We start from the raw sequence: 21,793 nt of genomic DNA, 5'->3' as shown, positions 1-21,793 counted from the left end.
GAACCCTGTCAACCATTCAGGCATACTTTAGTATCTGATGCCTTATCAGAGCCTACAAAATGAAAACCAACAGAAATTCCTCCATTTAGGTGAACCCGCAGTATGGAATTTTGTAAATGAAACACTGAGAAAGCCCTTAGAGATGTGGCCTACCATGCCTTTATTTGATAGATGAGGAGACCTTGATCCCCACCACAACTGACACCTGCAATGAACAGACACTTAACCACAAACCCTAATCTCCAGACTTTGGACTAGTTAACTTTCTCACCGAGCCACCCAGACTTTAACTAACAGGTCCATAAACTGGCAAAATCCACAACTATCTCAACTTTCTTATGGTTCTGGGTGTAATCATTAAATTGAGAAAAAACTCACTGGCTTATGCAAGTGTTAGCAGGAAATATAAGAAAGGAAGATTAGACTTTCCAAAAATGATAAAAAATGGAAATCTTGTGAATGAAGAGACAGACTGTGGCAAACCCAAAATACATGTATTCTTTTCATAACTTTAAACTTTAATAAACCTAAAAATTGTATGGCTGAACTGTGGATATCTGAGTCCTGACCCCAGAGTTTTTGATTGAGTAAGTGTTGAGGCAGTATGTGGGAACCTGCCTTTTTTTTTATTGGAGGATAATTGCTTTACAATGTTGAGTTAGTTGCTGCTATACAAGAGCATGAATCAGCTATATGTATACACATATTCCCTCCCTCTTGAGCCTCCCTCTCACCCCCTTCTCCCCAATCCCACCCCTCTGGATCATCACAGAGCACCGAGTTGAGGTCTCTTCGTAATAGAGCAGGTTTCCACTAGCTATCTATTTTATACATGGTGTATATTTCAATGCTACTCCCTCCATTTGTCCCATCCTCTCCTTCCTCTGCTGTGTCCACACGTCTATTCTCTATTTCTGTGTCCCTATTCCTGCTCTGCAAATAGGTTCATCAGAACCATATTTCTAGAGGGAATCTGCCTTTGAAGCAGCGCCACTGGTGATCTGATTAAGGACAAGGACATTCCACACTCCCTACCTCCACCCCACTCTTACTACACCTCGTTTCCTGAAAGAGGCAGGTCAGTGCCAGGGCCACTGGGTCAAATTACCAAATCTCCATAACAAAAAGTTAGGTGACTTTTCCATCCACCGCACACTCAAATCCCACACTTCCTGGATCGATTGCCACCAGAGGAAACAGAAACTGTTCCCTCTCCTTTTATTCTACACAACTGCCAGGAGCAGAAGTCACATTGTCATTTTCATCATCATTAACAGTTACACTGCATTCAGAAACTGTGACATGTTTTAGGATGTGCATCAATTAACTCTTAAAACACACCAGTGAATATGTTGCTACTCTTTCCACCCTCCTTTCCTCATTAGAACACGAGAAGAGGTTTAAAGGCGATGTCTGCCTCTAGAATTGAATGCTCTGGATGATTTATGCTAAAACAAGAAATGCTTTTGGAATAACGCACATTCAGCCCATTTGGTCCAGCAGTTCAACAGACAAAGTCTTAACAAACTCATCAGATCTACTGCGTGGTGATGGGAAATTCCCATGCTCCCCCTGCACCTTCTGCACAAAAACTTAAAACCACCCAAATCAACTCCTAAATAGTACTCCAGATTCAACCTGTTTTTCTCAAAGATTATGGAGTCAGTTTGTGGGACAGCTGGCCCTGGAGTTCAGCGGGGGCTCTGCAACTCCAGTGCATTAGTGATTGGCTGCTGTCAAGACCTTGCTGATGGGTTATTAGTCCAAGCTATGCTGGTAAATTATATACTTTTCTTAGTGCTAAATAGATCCCATGACTCTCTTGTTAATCACTTTCGAATCTGAGAGTTTTCACACATTACAGTGACACATTTGTTTGCCAGGTATGAATAAAGAGCCCTTTATAAACTGTGCTGCTGTCTGCAAAGGCGAATATATAATAAAGCCTTTCTAGGGTGTTTTAAATGATGAGACTTTCAAACTCGAACTGTGTGTTAATTAATACTAGGTTGGAGACCCCCCCACCGCCCCCTATATATTCTGTAGCTATTGCCTGTGGCTGCTATAAATATGTCTAATTTACCGTTTATTTTTAATGATACTAAATTTTAATATTTGCTGTCAGCATGGAATTCCCCTCTGGTGAATCTACTCTATTAGTATTATATTAAAAACAGATTTCCTCGGTTCACAAAAAAAATACATGGCCTCTCCAGCTTTAAAAAAAAGCACTCAGAAATTAGGATGAATTATTAATTTGTAACATCTGTGATTGGGTTATGTTACACTGAGAAAATCCCATGAGATGCAGGCAAGCAGTCCTCTTGAAAATGACTTCATATGTGAGCGCTCTGGGGACACAAGGCCAAGCACTGTGTCACCATGGCCTGTCCTTGATAAATGGCTGGATGGGTTCCATGAATTGTAAATGGAAACATTACTGGTGTCACTTACACTTAAGGATGAAATGGTTGGTGCTCCCTTCTCAACAGATATTAGTTTACGTTGTATATTGTGATTGACAGAGGCATGAATCTGTCAACAATCAGTCTGGAGGGGTGTTTTTTTTTTTTCTGTCTCCCACTGAGAACAGCTTTATAAAAGCTTAAAGTCGACATGCGATTCTTTTCCTATTCCATACTACCTTTAAATTCCCTAAAAGCCATTCGGGTTTCACTGAAATTAACCCCCTCCCCTAAAAAAAGTTAGAAGTTATTTACTTTGAATATTAATCTCTGAAGAGGTTTTCATATAATGCATATTATTAGAATCCAAGGTACATGTCAGAAAAGCATTATTCACGAAAAGACCTGACTAGGCTTGGACTAGATCCAACCATCTGTGTGATCCCTAATATGAGTTTTTGAACACGTTCCAATATGCCTCTTTTCCCTAGATGTTAAAATAGGTAAAGTGCTTCTTAAGTGCAGAATTTGTTTGGTTTTTTTTTTTTTTCAAATGTCTTTTCATAGCCTAGAGTTTTCAAGTATGGAGTACTTCATAGCTTGATTCAGAAGCTCGTCAGGAAAGTTCCAATAATATCCTTTCTCTCCTCTATTAGCTACTTACGCATCACTGACTCCTTCATACTAGGAATACTCTGTAAAGGACTGTGATGCTAACTGGTGAAAATTAAATGCCTCTTGAGTAAGGCAGATTAGTTTTATAAAATATACTAAAAAAGATTAAAATATGTAAATCTTTACACATGCAAATCCAATTTTCTTTTATATATTTCAGAAGAGTCCCTGAATCCCAATCCAGGCCCTTAATTCAGTGTGAGTTAGCCTAAAGTTTTTCTACTGCGAAAAAGTTTCCCGGTTTCTGTAGACTAGTGATCACCATCTTTTGCTTTTTATTCATTTACAAGGCTAATAATGACAAGATTATACAATCTCTTAATGAAATATATATTTTTTACTTTAAAATTTCTTACCACTTCCAAGCAGTCAATGATCTTGGTTAGTTTATCTTCAGGTAAATTCTTCAGCAAGGATACACTTCAAAATTAAAACGAAACCTTTATTTAATTATCTTCCTGAATTAAACTACAAATACACATCTCTACATAGATTTATACATGCATTTAAATAAATATTTTAATTTTTCCAAAGTAAACCTCCATATATATCATACATAAATAACTGAATTTCAAAACCATATTTCAAATATACTGAAATTATATGATCACATAAAACAGCAGACATTTAGGCAAATTAGACATTTTCAGGCAAATAAATAAAAATTGTAAGACACCATGAAAGGAAAATGACCAAATTTTGTTTGGAGAAAAAAAAAATGTTTACATTTATTGTTGGCTTTCAAAGTGAATCACATCCAGAAATGTGTTCCACATCTCAATATCTCTTTTATTAGCATGAATGAGGTCCTCCACTTCCAGAGGAGGATGAGATTTTCATCTAAATCCTGTAATTAAGTTAAGACTGAATCCAGGGGGAACACAGGAATTAGCATGGAAATGATCTTTGATTATTAGTCATATTGTACAATCTTTTAAAATTAATGGTAGCCAGAGGCATGTAATAAGAACATTTTTACAGATAATAATAATAAACAGAGAAGGAAAAGAACATTGAAATTATTTGAAAAAACAAAAACAAAAATTCCACTCAGTATTATTAACTAATCGATATGATTAAATTGTACTTTTAAAGAAATTTCTACTTTACCCATTTTCACTCAGGACTGTTGATAGAATTTCTGTGAAGTAAATACTTTTTTCTTACCATCTAAAATTTGACACCGCTAAGGAAAAAAATGATGCTCCTCCATAAATACACAATTGGGTCTGATTTTCAAAACGAGAGGTCTAAACTGATTCTTGCACAGTGCTTCAGGAGGCATGTAGCCAGGAGCTGTGTCTAAGAACTTTTGCATTTGAATCATTTGCAATTGCAAAACACTGGAACACCCCCAGTGATAGAGCAGTAAATGTACTGTGGTTGAGTCAGATGACAGAACTTTACAATAGAAGAAATGGCTGCAGTAACCAAGTAGATGAAACTTAATAAAGGGAACTGAGCAAAAAAATGACTTGCAAAAATAATGCCAATTTTGTAAAATTCAAAACTAGGCCAAACCAAGCTACGGGCAAAATAATAAGGAATACCAAGTAGATGAACCTTAATAAAAGGTACTGAGTAAAAAAATTGACTTTTCTGTACTTCTGTGTCTCTTTTTCTGTTTTGCATATAGGGTTATCGCCACTGAAATGTTGTAAAGTGATTGGCCTCCAACTAATAAAATAATATTAAAAAAAAAAAATTGACTTGCAAAAATAATGCCAATTTTGTAAAATTCAAAAGTAGGCTAAATCAAGCTAGAGGCAAAATAATAAGAAATACCAAGGTTATGATCACCAAACTTCAGATTATAGACTAACCCCAGGAGAGGAGATACCCCAAGGCAGGCTAGAAAATGACCACAGGAGAGCATATGAGTACCCCGTCAGCACTGCTGACTGTCTACTTATACTGGGCAGTAGCTTGATGGCACGCATTCTGTTATTATGTCTTATAACTTACATATGTACTGTGCATCATTTGATATATGTCAAATATTTCATAACACGCTCAGTCACTCAGTAGGGTCTGACTCTGCAACCTATCTTGCCAGGCTCCTTCAGTCCATGGGATTCTCCAGGCAAGAATACTGGAGTGGGTTGCCATTTCCTTCTCCAGGCAATCTTCCCAACCCAGGGATTGAACTCGCATTTCCTATACTGCAGGTGGATTCTTTACCACTGAGCCATTGGGAAAGAAAATGTAAATGGAAAAAGAGCTTGTTGTATATTATGAAGCAAAGACAAATGTATTTCTCTAATATGTCTTCTTACAGAGGAAAAGGTAAAAGGGTTAACCAGAACCTTTTTTTTCTGTATAGTGGCATTTACTGCAAGGGAATACTTTTTGTTCCTTTGGTTTAATTGATTAGCATATGCCAATTATGAAAGTTCTAATTCTGGTCCAAACTGGGATCTATAATGTTAGTGAAAAATGTTTCCTATGAGCTTATCACCCTTGGGGGTTGGTAAGGAAATTAATATGAGAAAAAAAATCTTTAATCTGTCTCCCATCTATGAAGGCATAGATTAGGTTTATCTTGTTCACCACTGAATTCACCACGTTTAGGCCTGGAATACATATTGGTTGAAAAAATGTATGAATGAGATAACAAAAGAAGAAAGGAAAGTAAAAAGGAAGGAAGGACCGTGCGCTAGTAAATTCTCCTGAGTTCCTTCCACTGAGGCTGAACACAGTAGATTTCAAGGTAATGGACCACTAATGCCTAGCGGCTCAGGTTTTATCTCAGACATGATGCAACCCATAGACACTGGTTATTTATGTATCCCCGTTTGGTCCTTGCATTAGTTTTAAATACAGATCTGTGTTGCTCAGTTGCTGGATTTTGAGATAACCTATGGCTCAGACAGTAAAGAATCTACCTGCAATGCAGGAGACCCAGGTTCAATCTCTGGGTCGGAAAGATCCCCTGGAGAAGGGAATGGCAACCCACTCCAGTATTCTTGCTTGGAGAATTCCATGGACAGAAGAGCCTGGTGGGCTACAGTCCATGGAGTGGCAAAGAGTCAGACACAACTGAGCAACTAACACAAATACTCAAGTAGACCCCACAACCTGATGACTAAGGCATTGATTAGCATACAGGTAAGGCACCTGCTTGTCATTACTGCAGCTCTCTTCCAGGAGTCATTATTGTGTCTGGGAAAGATCAAAGAGAGTCCACATGAAAAACCTCAATGCCTGCAGTGTTCTACTGATTAACAATGCCTCCACTCCGTATTCACTGAGTCCTCACTATAGGCTAGGCACTGCACACTCCTAAAATCACTGACTCTGCAGGATAGTCATGCAAGATAAACTTAATTATACCAAAAAGAACTCAGAATTTACTTTTGGAAACTGCGGGATATTTTATTATCACTTATCATAGGTTACATATTGTTACAGTACACATCGCAGCTTCAGAGACTGCCAAATCTCCCCCAAAACACACAGAAAGATTTTAAATATGAAACTTACACTTTCCAAAAAATGTTTTTAATGTGTTGCTGACTTTTTTTAGCTATAGCTACTTGTTTCTTTATAATGCATCTAAGAAGTTGGGGGTTCAGAACAGTTTACAAAACGCATGTTTCAAGGCTCCATGTCATGATGGCAAGCATAATAACATTTTTGGCAAGTTAATTTGCTACAAATAATAGTCATTAGGAAGATAGTGTGGCTATGCCAATGAGAAAATGTCTCAGGTAAAGTAAATAAGGACAGTAAAATAATTTAATGTTATTTTAAACAAAGCATTATTACCTCTTGTTATCGACTTTCAAATTAAAGGATATTGAGCAACCCAAATGAATATTTTAGGAATTTTTTTGGACATTATTCTACACTATGTGAAATGACTCCATCAACACAAGGGCAAAATTAGCAAGAGAAATAAATCAGTGAAAAGGCTAATGGGAATGAAACACAAATTTTCATATATAGTGGCATTTACTGCAAGAAAATACTTGTGTTCCTTTGGCTTAATCATGTGGAAAATGCTCAAATAAAAAAAGCTATAGTAAAATAATTACTCTGATAAAACCAACATACCCACAGGATGGCTAGACTACCTTCTCTTTCTGCCATCAATGCGTTACTCTTACCTTCTGAGGAAGTTTCTGTACTGTTCATCTCTAGCTTGAGCTGTTCTTCTCATTATATTCTGGAATACCTCTCGATCTAGTGCCCATGTTTTAACATTGGTAATAGCTTTAGAAAAATCAAGAAAATAATAAAACAATGTTGAGCTCTTACATTAAGAAAACATTCCAAAATGTTAATCGATAAATTTTTCATGTACTGTCATAAAATTATCTTTCTTGGAAAACGCATTACTTAAACATGCAAAATGGAAGGAAGTATGATGTAAAGAATAGGTAACTTTATAACATCATTTTTGGCTTTGAAATGAACCATGATTTGGAAGTGAGCAGCAAAAGATTTCCATTCTAATTATGTTTGCTTAGGATGATATTAAAATTAGTTTGCAATTCTTAATTACACACTGCATCATCGGGATGTATTTTAGATTTGGGCTATGATACAAAAGAAAGCCAGCCAGCCTACATCTATTCCAGAAAGTGAAGAATTCACAAGCAGATAATTGAAAGTTAAAGGTCTCTGCTTGTGAGTCTGTTTTTATGTCTTTTTATGTTGTTTAGACACTGTTGCTAACGAGAGCCAATATATTTTAAGAATCTCTATGGTTACTTTTACATAAAATATATAAAATCACTTTCAAAAAGATTATGCAAGACAGTTTTTGAGACAGCCTTTTCATAGGAAAGACATTAAAAGCAAGAATATAATCTAAAAAGGAAGAGAAATAAAAGTAGTCACTCCAAAAAATCTATATGAAATTATGATAGTGAGTTGTTTTTTACAGCAGTGATGAGAGCCTACAGAATAAACCCAAATCAAAATCTCTGGTTTACTAAGCTTTAGAGTGAATTAGAATTATTTTGACACTCTTGTTAAAAATAAAGATCCCTGGGCCCCATTACCAGAGATAGTTTGGAGTGGAGCCTTAGAATCTGCATTTTTATCAAATGCTACAACAATGCTCGCACAGATAACCTAGTCTCAAACATTGAGAAACACTAGATCTAAGTTAATTCAGAAAACATGATATGACCATGAATAAAGTCAATAAAAACAAGAACCCTAAAGAGAAGCAATTGAACTAATCTCAGAAATCACTCAGGAAAACTCTCATTAATTAATTCATATCCTTTTTGATATTTACACATTTTATTGGTATAATTACTTGTTCTGATTTATAATAGGGTCATCACCTCATGGAGAATAGAAAGCAAACATTCTGGATGAGCCAAGACAAATATCTACATAGTAAAAAGCTGACATTGGCAACTAAAGCAAATACTAGAATCAATTATGTTTAAAGCCATACTCATATTTTAAATACAGGTATCCAATGGAAAGGTTTCTTTAAGCTTGAATCATTCGGACGAGTGCTTCAGTATAAATCCTTTTATGAGCATTGCCTTTCTATTAATAAGAGCATAAGGGGCACAGCAGAAGACAAAAAGACTCAGGATGCAACAGTGACTTCCATTGTCTTTAACACTCTGTAGCAATTGAAAACTACAGCATTTCTTCTTCTGTTACCTTTCACAGAGGCAGTTCTTGTACAGTTGTATAAAATGGCTAGCTCCCCAAACGTGGTCCACATAGGGATGGATGACAGCAATTTCTCCCCTTGGAACACCTCTAGTCGACCCTCTATCCAGTAGAATGTAAAAAAAACACAAATAATCAAAATCCACTGAGATTCCATAAATTAAAAGAAAACAAGCAGAAGGTACACAAAGCATTCAGGTGAGCTATCGTATGATTCTCATTATAATAAAGTGGTTAGGAATGCAGACTGAAGCCCACTCTCTATTAGTTGATTAGCATAAAGAGGTACCCACTCTGCATGGGTTCCTTGTCAATAACAGAGATCAAGTTAATAATATTTACTTCATATGGTGGTGATAAGTAAGAATTAATAAATGAAGTCACTAAGAAAAGTGCTTGAGAAAAATAATAGCAAGAGAATTAAAAGACAAGCCACAGACTGAGAGAAAATATCTTTTCTGCAAAAGATACATCTGATAAAGAACTGTTTTACAAAATACATTAATTCAAAGAACTCTTAAAGTTCTTCAATAAGAAAACAGCCCAATTAAAATACAGGTCAAAGACTTTAACAGACACTCACCAAAGAAGACATACAGATGGCAAATAAGCTTATGGAAAGATACTCCACATCACATTTATCAGGGAAAAACAAATTAAAACAACAATGAAATATCACTCTACCCCTAATAGAATGGCCAAAATTGAGAACATTGACAATACCACGTGTTGGAGAGGACGTGGAGCAACGAGAACTATCATACACTGCTGCTGGGAATGCAAAACGGTACACCCAATTTGAAACAGTTTGGTGGTTTCTTACAAAATTAAACACACTCTTACCATACAGGATTAACCGGTTAAAGTTGTAAACACATGGGTATGCTGAAATGAGATCTCTCTATTAAATACTCAGTAGGATGCTGGACATATAGAAAGCATTCTATAAATATTAATTATTAACATCAGGATGATTTGACCAACAAATATTACTATTTCATGAACTCAATCTGTTATGTTTTCTATAAATAGAACAACCAATTTTTCATTTTTATAAATATGTGCAAAAAATCATTAAACAATAGGCAAATATTTGTTATATGATAACTGTAAAAATCTGTGAAACCCACCTGCCAGTACAAAGATATGGTTTCCTGGTTCTCCTTGCTTAATAATGTAACTCCCTTGCTGGTAGTTTCTCCCATACATGCATTCCACCATGTCTTTGATCTGTTGAGGATCCAATCTCTTCAGAAATTGATTTTTATTAAGGGCATCTGTAATGAGCTTCTTCTCACTGATGTAATGGAAAGGAAATGTTGAGTTACAATTAGTGAAAAATATCTTTATTCTTAATATTACTATCCATGTGTTTACAACTTTAACCAGTTAACCCTAAAGGATTTCAGCCCTGAATATTCACTGGAAGGACTGATGCTGAAGCTGAAGCACCAATACTTTGGCCACCTGATGTGAAGAGCTGACTCACTGGGAAAAACCCTGATGCTAGGAAAGACTGAAGGCAGGAGGAGAAGAGGGTGACAGAGGATGAGATGGTTGGAAGGCATCACCGACTCAATGAACATGAGTTTCAGCCAACCCTAGGAGACAGTGAAGGACAGGGAAGCCCGGCGTGCTGCAGTCCACGGGGTCCCAGAGTCGGACACGCCTTAGCAACTGAATAACAACAATAACAATTTACAATTTTTCCAGCAAGGACAAAAATTCTTTTCTAGCTCCACCAACACTTGACCCTTATAACTACCATTCATTATGTGGAAGTTCTTTGAAAATATCTTTGAATATTTCTCTGTTAATCATGATGAAATCAATTTTATCATCACTCTTAATTGTCATCATCACAAATGTAGCAACCTTCAAAATCTCTAGGTGCAATACTAATGGACATATGATTTTTAAATGGAAAAGGGGCAGGTCTATTTGATAGAGAGAAGGTTATGTAAGACTCTATAACACAGTACTCAGTGATTAGTGTGTACACATACCTAATTCTTATGGTGCTAGTCATTTTTATCTTATTTAACCCTCACTAGTATTCTGTAAGATAATGACTATTTCTACTTTTAGATAAATAGACTAAAAGCTGGGTTTCCCACATGGCACTATCAGTAAAGAACCTGCCTGTCAAATGCAGGAGACTCACGAGATGGAAGTTTGATCCCTGGGTCGGGAATATCACTTCAAGGAGGGCATGGCAATCCACTCCAGTATTCTTGCCTGGAGAATCCCATGGACAGAGGAGCCTGGCGGGCTACAGTCCATAGGGTCGCAAAGAGTTGGACGCGACTAAAGGGCTGAGTATGCACACACAAACTAAAAGTTGAAAAGCAATTACCCCCCCACCCCCAGGATTTAAATCTAGTCTATGAGTCTGAAGTCTGTGCTGCTTCCATTCCATCTCTTTCTTCTTCTCAACTGGAGAAGTTGCCTCCCCTGGGACTCATAAGGTTTTATCAGACATAGAGGGTGATGGTGACAGTTTGGTTTTGCTTATATTTTGACTCTTAGTATGCCTAGACTAGACAGAACCTACATTTACAATCTCACAGCATCTTTAGTCCCCAAATCAGAGGTCCATTGTTGATAATCCTAGAACACTTCAGTTTCTTTTGGAAAAGAAGTAGCTCAAAGCAATTACCTAATCATTGTCATCATAAATTTCAAATGTTCTAATTAGCATATTTTATTGGTAGTTATCTTAGAATTATGTGCTGGAAGAAACGTTGCCTTGTGGGCTAAGTCAGAAACTTTACACAATATATTTGCATTCACTCAAATACAGTGTTGTTGTTTTTTAATCAGAGTTTTTTCCTGTATTTTTCATTCAAACTTTCTCCCATTCCTAGCTTTGTTGTGTAAAAATTGTGATCTTTTCTACACAGCAAGTTCTCAAGGGATTTCTCTGGGAGTCCAGTGGTTAGGATATACCACTTTTACTGCCAGGGCCCAGGATTCAATCCCTGGTTGGGGAACTAAGGCCTCACATGCCTCATGGTGTAGCCAAATTTAAAACAAAAGAAAGAAAGAAAGATGATTCTCCAACCCAAAGTGAAAGTTCATGGAATTAGTACTTTATGATCCTCTTCATCAAGTCATAGGCTCCATGAAGGAAAAAAACAGTCCTGTATAGAAATTCCTTCTTCCCTATAGTGACTTCATCAGCCTCAGAGGCATCCAGACTCTCAGAGTACCTTGAAAACGTCCTTCCTCTTTCATATAATCTCTCACCAAATCTTGTAAGTTCTCTTTACAAAATACCACTATTATCGATTTTAGTTTCCACTTCCAAGGATGTCACCACATCCAAGAAAAAGGTTCTTAGGTCTGGATAATTTTAACAGATTCCTTTTGGTTTTTCAGCATCTAAGCTCTTACCCATGTCAGTCAGTTCAGTCACACAGTCATGTCTGACTCTTTGAGACCCCTTGGAGTGCAGCACACCAGGCTTCCCTGTCCATCACCAACTCCCGGAGCTTAATCAAACTCATGTCCATCAAGTCAGTGACGTCATTCAACCATAAGTCCTCTGTCATCCCCTTCTCCTCCTGCCTTCAATCTTTCCCAGCATCAAGGTCTTTTCCAGTGACTCAGTTCTTCACATCAGGTGGCCAAAGATTGGAGTTTCAGCTTCAGTATCAGTCTTTCCAATGAATACTCAGGACTGATTTCCTTTAGGATGGACTGGTTTGATATCCTTGCCATCTAAGGGACTTTCAAGAGTCTTCTCCAACACCACAGTTCAAAAGCATCAATTTTTTGGCACTCAGGTTTCTTTATGGTCTGACTTTCACATCCATACATGACTACTAGAAAAACCACAGCTTTGACTAGACAGACCTTTGTCAGCAAAGTAATGTCTCTGCTTTTTAATATGCTGTCTAGGTTGGTCATAGCTTTTCTTCCAAGGAGCAAACATCTTTTAATTTCATGGTAATTACTTACTCCTGTAAATGGTAATTACTTACCCCTGTAGTCCATCCTATACCACACTATCAGATTAATTTTGGTAAAAAACTGGTAAACACACACACACACACACACACACACACACACACACATCCTATACCACACTGTCAGATTCAGTTCAGTCAGTTCAGTCGCTCAGTCGTGTCCAACTGTTTGCAACCCCTAGGACTGCAGCATGCCAGGCCTCCCTGTCCATCACCAACTCCCGGAGTTTACCCAAACTCATGTCCATTGAGTCAGTGATGCCAACCAACCATCTCATCCTCTATCGTCCCCTTCTCCTCTGCCCTCAATCTTTCCCAGCATCAAGGTCTTTTCCAATGACTCAGTTCTTCAAATCAGGTGGCCAAGGGATTGGAGTTTCGGCTTCAGCATCAGTCCTTCCAATGAATATTCAGGACTGATTTCCTTTAGGATGGCCTGGTTGGATCTCCTTGCAGTCCAAGGGACTCTCAAGAGTCTTCTCCAACACCACAGTTCAAAAGTGTCAATTCTTTGGCACTCCACTTTCTTTATAGTCCAACTCTATCAGATTAATTTTGGTAAATACCTGACTTCACTCTGATCTCATTCTTCCTTTATCCACTAAAACCATTAATTCACTCAATTAATATAAAGTGAAAAAAGACTTTTGCAAGATGTTCTTGGGGGAAATCTATGAACAATACCATAAAAGCTCAAGCTTTCACAAGCCTTTCATGCTAGTGTCATATTCCAGTAAGTATTTCCTCAATGCCCACATATCCCAATTTCCCAAAACATGTTCCCAGAAGCACTATTCCTTTATAAACAAAAATTTGTTGAGTTTAGACAACTTTGGGAATTCACCATGCATACTTTAAAGTTTCAAAGAAATCTTGCAGTAAACAAATCTGTTTAAATCAATGTTTTCCAAACCTCAACGTCTTCTTTATTTCTTTGTCTGGCTTAGCTTCTATTAACATTGCATGGAAATATTATGAAAAGACTTTTGCCCATAGAAGAAAATCAACATCCCACAATGTGGTATTCCCACATTTCTCATCACATGCATCCACTCTACACATCCAGTACTTACTCCCTAAAATAAATCCTTAGTTACAGATAGACTGGTGACCTCATTGTCTCCTAGGCCTGCTAGCTTCATCTTCAGACTTGGCATATGTTTTCTCCTTGAACTTAACTTAGTTTCTTTCCCCCTCGGCCTACCAAATATTATACATCTAACAAGAAATCCATTATGACTGATGCTGCCTGCATAAAGTAGCTGACACACCCTTTAATTCTATCCCAAACTCCTAGAATATGTGTTTTCATGCCCATTCACCTCAACAAACTTACTAAGCATTTACTAAAGACATAAAAAGCAATTCAGCATGGTCCACAGCCTCAAAGAGTTTCTAGATCCTTTTAACTTAGTTTAGTACATAAACACATTATAATATTCTTTTAGAAAAGAGTTCTATGAGTTTTTCTCCAAAGTAATTCATAAATTCTTGGACAAGTGAGTCTTATCTTGAATTTTCTGTTTACAAAGCTACATACAGCAGTGATTAAGTGTATGAACTTTGCCACTCTTCTCTAACTATGATATAGGCCAGCCATTATAAGCACAGCTCTCCCTGCTCACATGAAACAAGTATAAAAGCTGATTGAAATATCTATTTACAAACCTGCTTGATAGCATTGGAGACCTATCAACACAGCAACAGCTTGACGAAGGATGATCAACAGAGAACATGAACTTGACATTCATCTCTTCTTTTCCCTTTAAGGCATTTACTGATTTGTAGGTAGCACTGAGCAGAGTTTTGGCAGCCTCAAAGACTTTGGAAGACACAAGTCAGTGTTTAAGACACACCAAGACAGAACCTAGTAAACCTAGGATTACAGATGGGACATCAAAAGAGCTGTAACCTAGAAGTAATGACTAACCCAAACAGGAATAAAAGAACAAAAAACTAACTTTAAAACTACAAATCAAAAAAAAAAACAAAAAACTACAAATCTTATTTTGCCTAAAATTATTTGCCCCTGCTTAACTGCCTGTGAGAAGCAAAGGTAAATCTTCCTGTAAGATGTTTACAAAATCTAGGGCTCAAATTTTCTCTACATTTTTTCTATATGGAGTAACTGGCATGACATAAAAAATTACCAGGCACACCAGGAGAAAAGATCAAATGGATGGAAATGAAGAGAAAAAAGACAACAGAAACAGATCCACAGTAGATTAAAAAATTGTATGTATCAGGTAAAAACTTTAGGATAACTATGTTTAAGACAATCAAGGATAAAATGTAAAATGTCAACTGAGAAAATGAATCTTTTTATGAATCATATAGAGATTCTAGAATTTTTTTCATTTATTTTTATTAGTTGGAGGCTAATTACTTTACAATATTGTAGAGATTCTAGAATTTAAACATACAATATCTGAAGTTTAGAACTCAATAGATGGGTTTAAAATCTAATAAATCACAGCCGAAAAAGATTAGAAAATGAATTGGACAGGCAGAATATATCCAGATAGAAGACTGGATAGAATCTAGAATAGAAAGAAGAACAATAAAAACAAAAGCAAAACATAGGAGACATATAAGGCATGATAGAGAAGTTGAGCATATATGTAACTGGGCCCCAAAGAAAGGGAAAAAATTAGTCTGAAACAATCTATGAAAGCATCATATCTAAGAATTTTCTTAAATCAGTGAAAACGTATCAAGCTATGGACATGATGCACAACAAATGCCAAATAAAATATATACATAAAAAAGCATGTTTAATCCCATCATAGCTAAATTATTGAAAACCAATACAAAAGAAAAATCTATACAGCAGCTGGAGAAAACAGGCATCATTACCTTCAAATGACCAATAATAGGACTGACTTACTCGCCAACATAAATTATGGAGACCAAAAGACAATGGAATATCTTCAAAGTGCTTCAGAGAGCCTAGTCCAATATCTTTACCCAGTGAAAAGAGCCTTTAAAAATTAAAGGAAAATGAATACATATTCCAAATACAATTCCATTGGCAACAGACTTAACAGAGAACGAAAATGATCCCAGATGTTAGAAGAAAGAAAGAATGGGAAAAGTAAAATGTGGGTGACTAAAGGAAGCTCATCTTCATAAAAGAGTACTAATACCTTGTACAGGGGGCTTCCCTGGTAGTCAAGGAGCTAAGACTCTGTGCTCCCAATGCAGGGGGGCCTGGGTTGAATTCCTGGTCAGTGAACTAGAGCCCACATGCTGCAGTTAAGAGTTTGCATGCCACAGTTAAAAGATCTCACATGCCACAACTATTCATAAGACCTGGGGCAGCCAAATAAATAAAAATAAATATTTAAAAAGTAAGAATAATACCTTGTAGAGTTTGATATACGTGATAAATGTATGAAAACAAGAGCCAAAATTGTATGATCAGTAAATGGAGTTAATATAAATTTAAGGTCTCAGTATTGATAAAACTACTAGTCTATATTGGAAATTGAATACATTAAGAATGTATGTTACAATTTGGGTAACTCCTACAAGATTAGTCTAAAAATCTTTAACTAGAAAGCTAACAGAAGAGAAAATGGAATAATAAATATACTTAATTAATTCAAGAAAATGGGAAGTAGAGAAAAAAGAAATCAAAGTGAAACAAACAGTAAGATGCTAAAGTTAAACCCAAACATTTTTTGTTTACATTAAATATCTCAATTAAAAGACCAGATTGTCAGATTGATAAAAACAAAGAAAGACAATATCAAGTACATGTTGCTTATAAGAGGTATACCTTAAAGATAATAATATAGAAAACTTCAAAATAGAAAGGCAGAAAATGATATACCATGTAACACCAACTATAGGAATGGGTGTGGTTTAGTCACTCAGTCATGTCCAACTCTTTTCAACCCTATGGACTGTAGCCCGCCAAGCCCCTCTGTCCATGGAATTCTCCAGGCAAGAATACTGGAGTAGGTAGCCATTCCCTTCTCCAGGAGATCTTCCTGACCCAAGGATCAAATCCCGGTCTTTTGCATTATTGGCAGATTCTTTACAGTCTGAGCCACCAGGGAAGCCCAATTATAGGCAAACCACAGAGATATCACAGGTTCAGTTCCAGACAGCCACAATAAAACAAATATTGTAGCAAAGTGAGTCACATAAACTTTTTGGTTTATCAGAGCATATAAAAGTTATCTTTACACTATATTGTAGACTATTAAGTGTGCAATAGCATTATGTCTAAAAAAAATGTACACACATTAATTAAAAAATACTTTCTTGTGAAACCATGCTAACCATCATCTGAGCCTTCAGTAACTCACAGTAGTAATATAAAGAACACTGATCGCAAATCACCATAACAAATATTGTAATAAAAAGCTTGAAATGTCGTGAGAATTGTCAAATTGTGATGCAAAGATAAGAAGTGAGCAAACTGTTGGAAAAATGGGGCACCTACAGACGTGATGAACATGGGGTTGTCACAAATTTTCAATCTGTAAAAAATGCAGTATCTTAAAGTGCAATAAAGTGAATGCACAATAAAACAAGTTCTGCCTATGTAAAGAAAATTTTCCTTGATACAGGAAAGTAGGCTTTAATGAAAGATACTATTCCTAGAAACAAAGAGCAATATTTTATACTGATAGCATCAAGAAGATACATATATTTTAAATCTTTATCCATCTAATTAGATGTCATCAAATTAACCAAAAAAACAACTGACAAAATTAAAAGAAGAGATAGACAAACACAACCATTTTGGGAGATTTAATACATCCCTCTAAGTAACTAATAGAATAAGCAGGAAAAATTAGTTAGAAAATAGAAGATCTAAACACTTGACTATCAAACTTTACTTAATCTCTTGACCTAATTGACATTTTAAAAAGCTGTATTCCAACAAATTCAGAATGCACATTCTCTTCAATGACATGTGGAACCTTCATGAGAACTGACCATATGAGGATCATAAAGCAAATCTAACAAATTACACAAGATTGAATAATACAAGCATGTTTTTTGAAAACAATAGAAGCTAAAAATCTAAGCTAGAGATCAGAAACAAAATCAATAAAAAGTAATCAGAAAATCCTCAAATGTTTGAGAACTGATTAATATATTTCTGAACAGCCCACTGATTAAGAAAGATTAAATCATAAAGAAGTCAGATAAAATTTTGAAATAAATGATAAAAATGTGATTTTTCAAAACTTGTGGGATTCAGTTAATTCAAAACTAAGAGGAAAACTTACATTATTAAATAGATTACAAAAGAAAACAGAATAAAAATGAGCAACTTAAGTGAAAGTGATTTAAAGAGCTAGAAAAACAAAAGCAACTGAGCTTAAAAAAGGGAAAGGAAATAACAAAACAGAAGCAGAAAATAACACAGAAGGAAAAAGTGCATTGAAGAGAATCAAAACAGATCAAAATACTTTATTTAAAAGTCTAATAGAATTGATAAATTCATGGAGAATGGGGCAGTGGGGGGGAAGGTTAGGAGGGTGGGGAGAAAGAATAATTGCCAACGCTGGAAATGAGAAATGAGACATCACCGTAAATATTACAGATATGAAAAATGAGGGAATAGTATAAATAACTATTTTTAAAATTTAGATTAAAAGAAAATTCCCCATAAAAATACAGTATACCAACACTGAAATTAAAAGAAAAAAAAAAGAGAAAATCTGATTAGCAAAATAGATAAAAACTATTTCACAAAGAAATTTCTAGACCTAGAATTCTATCTTTAAGTTTTCCAGATAGTTAAGGAAAAAATATTATTAAGCTTATATAACCCTTTCCAGAAAATAGAAAAAAATTTTCCTACTTATTTTTTAATGCAAGAATGGCCTAAAAAAAAAAAAGAATGGCCTAATAACAAAAACCCATATTATAAGAAGAATTAAAGGTTAATATCCCTAATAAAGATAGGTACAAAGGTCAAAAACAAACACATCTAGACCAGACTAAAAAGCGAATAATTAACCACATGAAAAGGGTAAAGGAGTAAAATATATATCAAAATCTTATTGAATGAAGAAAAACTATTTGATAAAATTAAACACCCATATATGTTTTAATTTTTTTAAAAAAGCACTTAGTAAATTAGGAATAGAAGGGAATTTTCTTAATCTGATTTTTAAAAAAAAATCTATAAAACAAAATAAAAGCAGAAAGTATCATATCATTTTCTGGAAATGCTTTCCTTCAGATATTAGAAATGGGACACTTCAATTTCACCCTGAATAGAGTCTGAGCAAATTTAATACAAAGAGAATAAAAGAATCAAAAAGGAAAAAAGTGTATCAAAGATATAAACACAGGAAAAGAAGTAATAAAATGCCATCCTTTCCAAAAAACATGGTTATATAAATGGAAAACTCAAAAGAATATACAGGTAAAACTATCAAAATTGATAACTGATTTCAATAATCTTGCTGGATTCAAGGTCAATAAGCAAATTCAGTTGTATTTCTATATCCCAGTAGCAAAGTAAAAAATGCAAATTTTTAAATGACATCATTTTTAAAAGACCAAAAATATCAACCACATAATATTATATATAACAAAAATGCGTAAGCCTTCTACAAAGTACAAAATAACAAGAGAAATGAAAGAATATCTAAATAAATGGAGGCATATTAGCAGATCATGAATGAGAAGACAATTTTTTTAGTGATCTCAATTGAATTCAAATTGATCAGGTTCAATGAAGTCTCGATAAACATCCTAAAATTTTTTTTTATGAAAATTGACAAGCAATTTCTAAAATTCTTGGTCATAAGAAAGCCCAAGAATAGCCATCACAACACTGAAGAACAATAACAAAACTAAAAGACTTAAAGTAATGGATATCGAGCATTATTATTAATCAAAATAATTGAGACACTATACCCTTGGCACAAGGATGGACAAAGACACCTTTGGACCTGCTCAGAGAGACCTAAAAGCCATCCAAAGATACACAGATACTTGATTTATGACAATAGTTGTGCTACCAAGCTACAGGGGAAAAGCAGACATCAACAGAGGATACATAAATTAAAAGCATTCACCCTTGTTAAATATCAAGAAAAAGCAAGTCAAAGCCACAATGAAACAGCACAGCATAAACATGCCATAAACATACCCACCAGAACAGCTAAAATGAAAAAGACTGACAACGCTAAACGCCAGTGACAATGGGGAGTAACAACACTCATACAATGCCGGCAGGGGTGCATATCTGTTCAACCATTTTGGAAAACTACTCACAGTATTTGGCAATCTATATTAAACGTGAACTTAGATAAAATGTACCACCCAGCAATTCCACTCCTAAGTATTTTCGTTGTTGTTTAGTAGTTAAGTCGTGTCTGACTAATTGCTACCCTATGAATTGATTATAGCCCACCAGGCTCCTCTGTTCATGGGATTTCCCAGGCAAGAATAGTGGAGTGGGTTGCCATTTTCTTCTCCAGGGAATCTTCTTGACCCAGGAGTCAAACCCACATCTCCTGCTTGGCAGGTGGATTCTTTACCACTGAACCACCTGGGAAGCCCATTCCTAGGTATACACCCATCATAAATCATATGAAAATAAAAAGACAAGTGCAAAACTGTTCGTGGCAGCATTATTTAAATTTGCTAAACACCAGAATCAACCAAATGTCTATCAATAAGTAGAACTGAAACTGTGGCACAGTCACACAACTGTGATATTATTGCAATATACAGCAATAATAGCGAACCATTGCTACACACAACATCATAAATGACTCTCCATATATAAACTAAAGAAGTCAGACTCCATAGAGTCCATCTCTATAATTCAATTAACACAAAGTTAAAAAATAGGAATAGTAATCTTTGATAATGCCAGTGCTACTTTTGAAGTGGGCTTCCCAGGTGGTGGTAGGGGTAAAGAATCTGTCTGCCAATGCAGGAGATGTAAGAGACGCAGGTTCGATCCCTGGGCCAGGAAGATCCCCTGGAGGAGGACATGGCAACCCACTCCAGTATTCTTGCCTGGAGAATCCCATGGACAGAGGAGCCTGGAGGGCTATAATCTATAAGGTCACAAAGAGTGGGGCATGACACATGCACATTTGAAATAGATAATGTTTAGGGATTGCATGGGAGCAGAGGCACTTCTGAGGTACTGGTTAGGAAGATTCTATTTCCTGATCTGTTTGGAGGTTACAGGGGTGTGTTCATTTTACAATTTGAGCACATCAATTAAAAACTCATTTAAAAGCTAAAATGAGTATATGGCTTTGGAGGCAGAGGATCCTAGGTTCAAATCCCAGCTCTGCCACTTCCTAGCTGTGTGACCTTGGTCAAATCACTTAACCTTTCTGAACCTCAGATTTCTCCCCTGTAAACAGAGCTGAGTAATCATAACCCATGTCATACAGATACTATGCACATTAACTAAGATAAGATGCCAATACATTCCTAATAAATGGCAGTAATAGTTGTAGTCAGCAATATAGTAGTAATAGCATGCTTTTGTGTGGGGAAGGGTGGGATGGGAAAAGTTCTGGAAACCGCAAAGAAGCACTGCAAAGACCCTATGCTCAGTTCAACGCTCCTGCAATAGGGCTGGATCTCGAATTAATGCCCATCAGTGGCAGGGTCCATTGGTAATCCTTTTGTAATCCTTTTATACCCCCAACTTATATAATCAACATTCTTTGAAGCAATAAATTCCTGTCCTCTCTGTTGCTTCAGGAAGTTTAATTTGTCAAAGTCCACTGACAGTTCTTGTTAAGCTAGGCTCTCAATCTTCCTGTTTACTACAGGCTGTGTTCTCACTGTTTGTTTTCGTCAGGTCATAGAATGTGTCTTGCAAACTTCTTTGCACAAAGCTCAGTGCCTAGCAGGGACCAGGGGCCTCCACCTACCTTCTTATCTGTCAAGTATTTCTTGTGAGCACAAAGGCCAAGGCAAATTTACTTGTGTGGCATTTCATGGCTTAATCACATACACAAATAGAAAGCATATGATAAGGCATATTTGTCGAGGGCCCAAGATCTAAAGCTGTAATACCAGGGCTTGATTTCTAATTCTGTCCCTTGTGAGTTGTGGAACCCTGGGCAAGTCACTTAATCTCAA

The 21,793-nt window shown here is 36.0% G+C and overlaps 1 protein-coding gene across 2 annotated transcripts in view; it reads right to left on the bottom strand.

Annotated features, from left to right (window-relative positions):
* The window catches only part of PRKG2 (protein kinase cGMP-dependent 2), a 99,703-nt gene that overhangs the window by 61,823 nt on the left and 16,087 nt on the right, over window positions 1–21,793 (bottom strand). For both annotated transcript variants that reach the window (XM_065914292.1, XM_065914293.1), the window contains exons 2-5: window positions 9,857–10,023; window positions 8,715–8,828; window positions 7,190–7,295; window positions 3,437–3,500 (exon numbers count right to left, since the gene is read on the bottom strand). In XM_065914292.1, the coding sequence (XP_065770364.1) occupies window positions 3,437–3,500; window positions 7,190–7,295; window positions 8,715–8,828; window positions 9,857–10,023 (451 nt within the window). The remainder of the gene's footprint in view (window positions 1–3,436; window positions 3,501–7,189; window positions 7,296–8,714; window positions 8,829–9,856; window positions 10,024–21,793) is intronic.

This window comes from Muntiacus reevesi, chromosome 22, assembly GCF_963930625.1.
Source record: "Muntiacus reevesi chromosome 22, mMunRee1.1, whole genome shotgun sequence".
In the NCBI taxonomy this organism is placed as follows: domain Eukaryota; kingdom Metazoa; phylum Chordata; class Mammalia; order Artiodactyla; family Cervidae; genus Muntiacus; species Muntiacus reevesi.
Note: the sequence above shows the minus strand (reverse complement) of the source record. Positions and strands in the feature narration are given on the sequence as shown.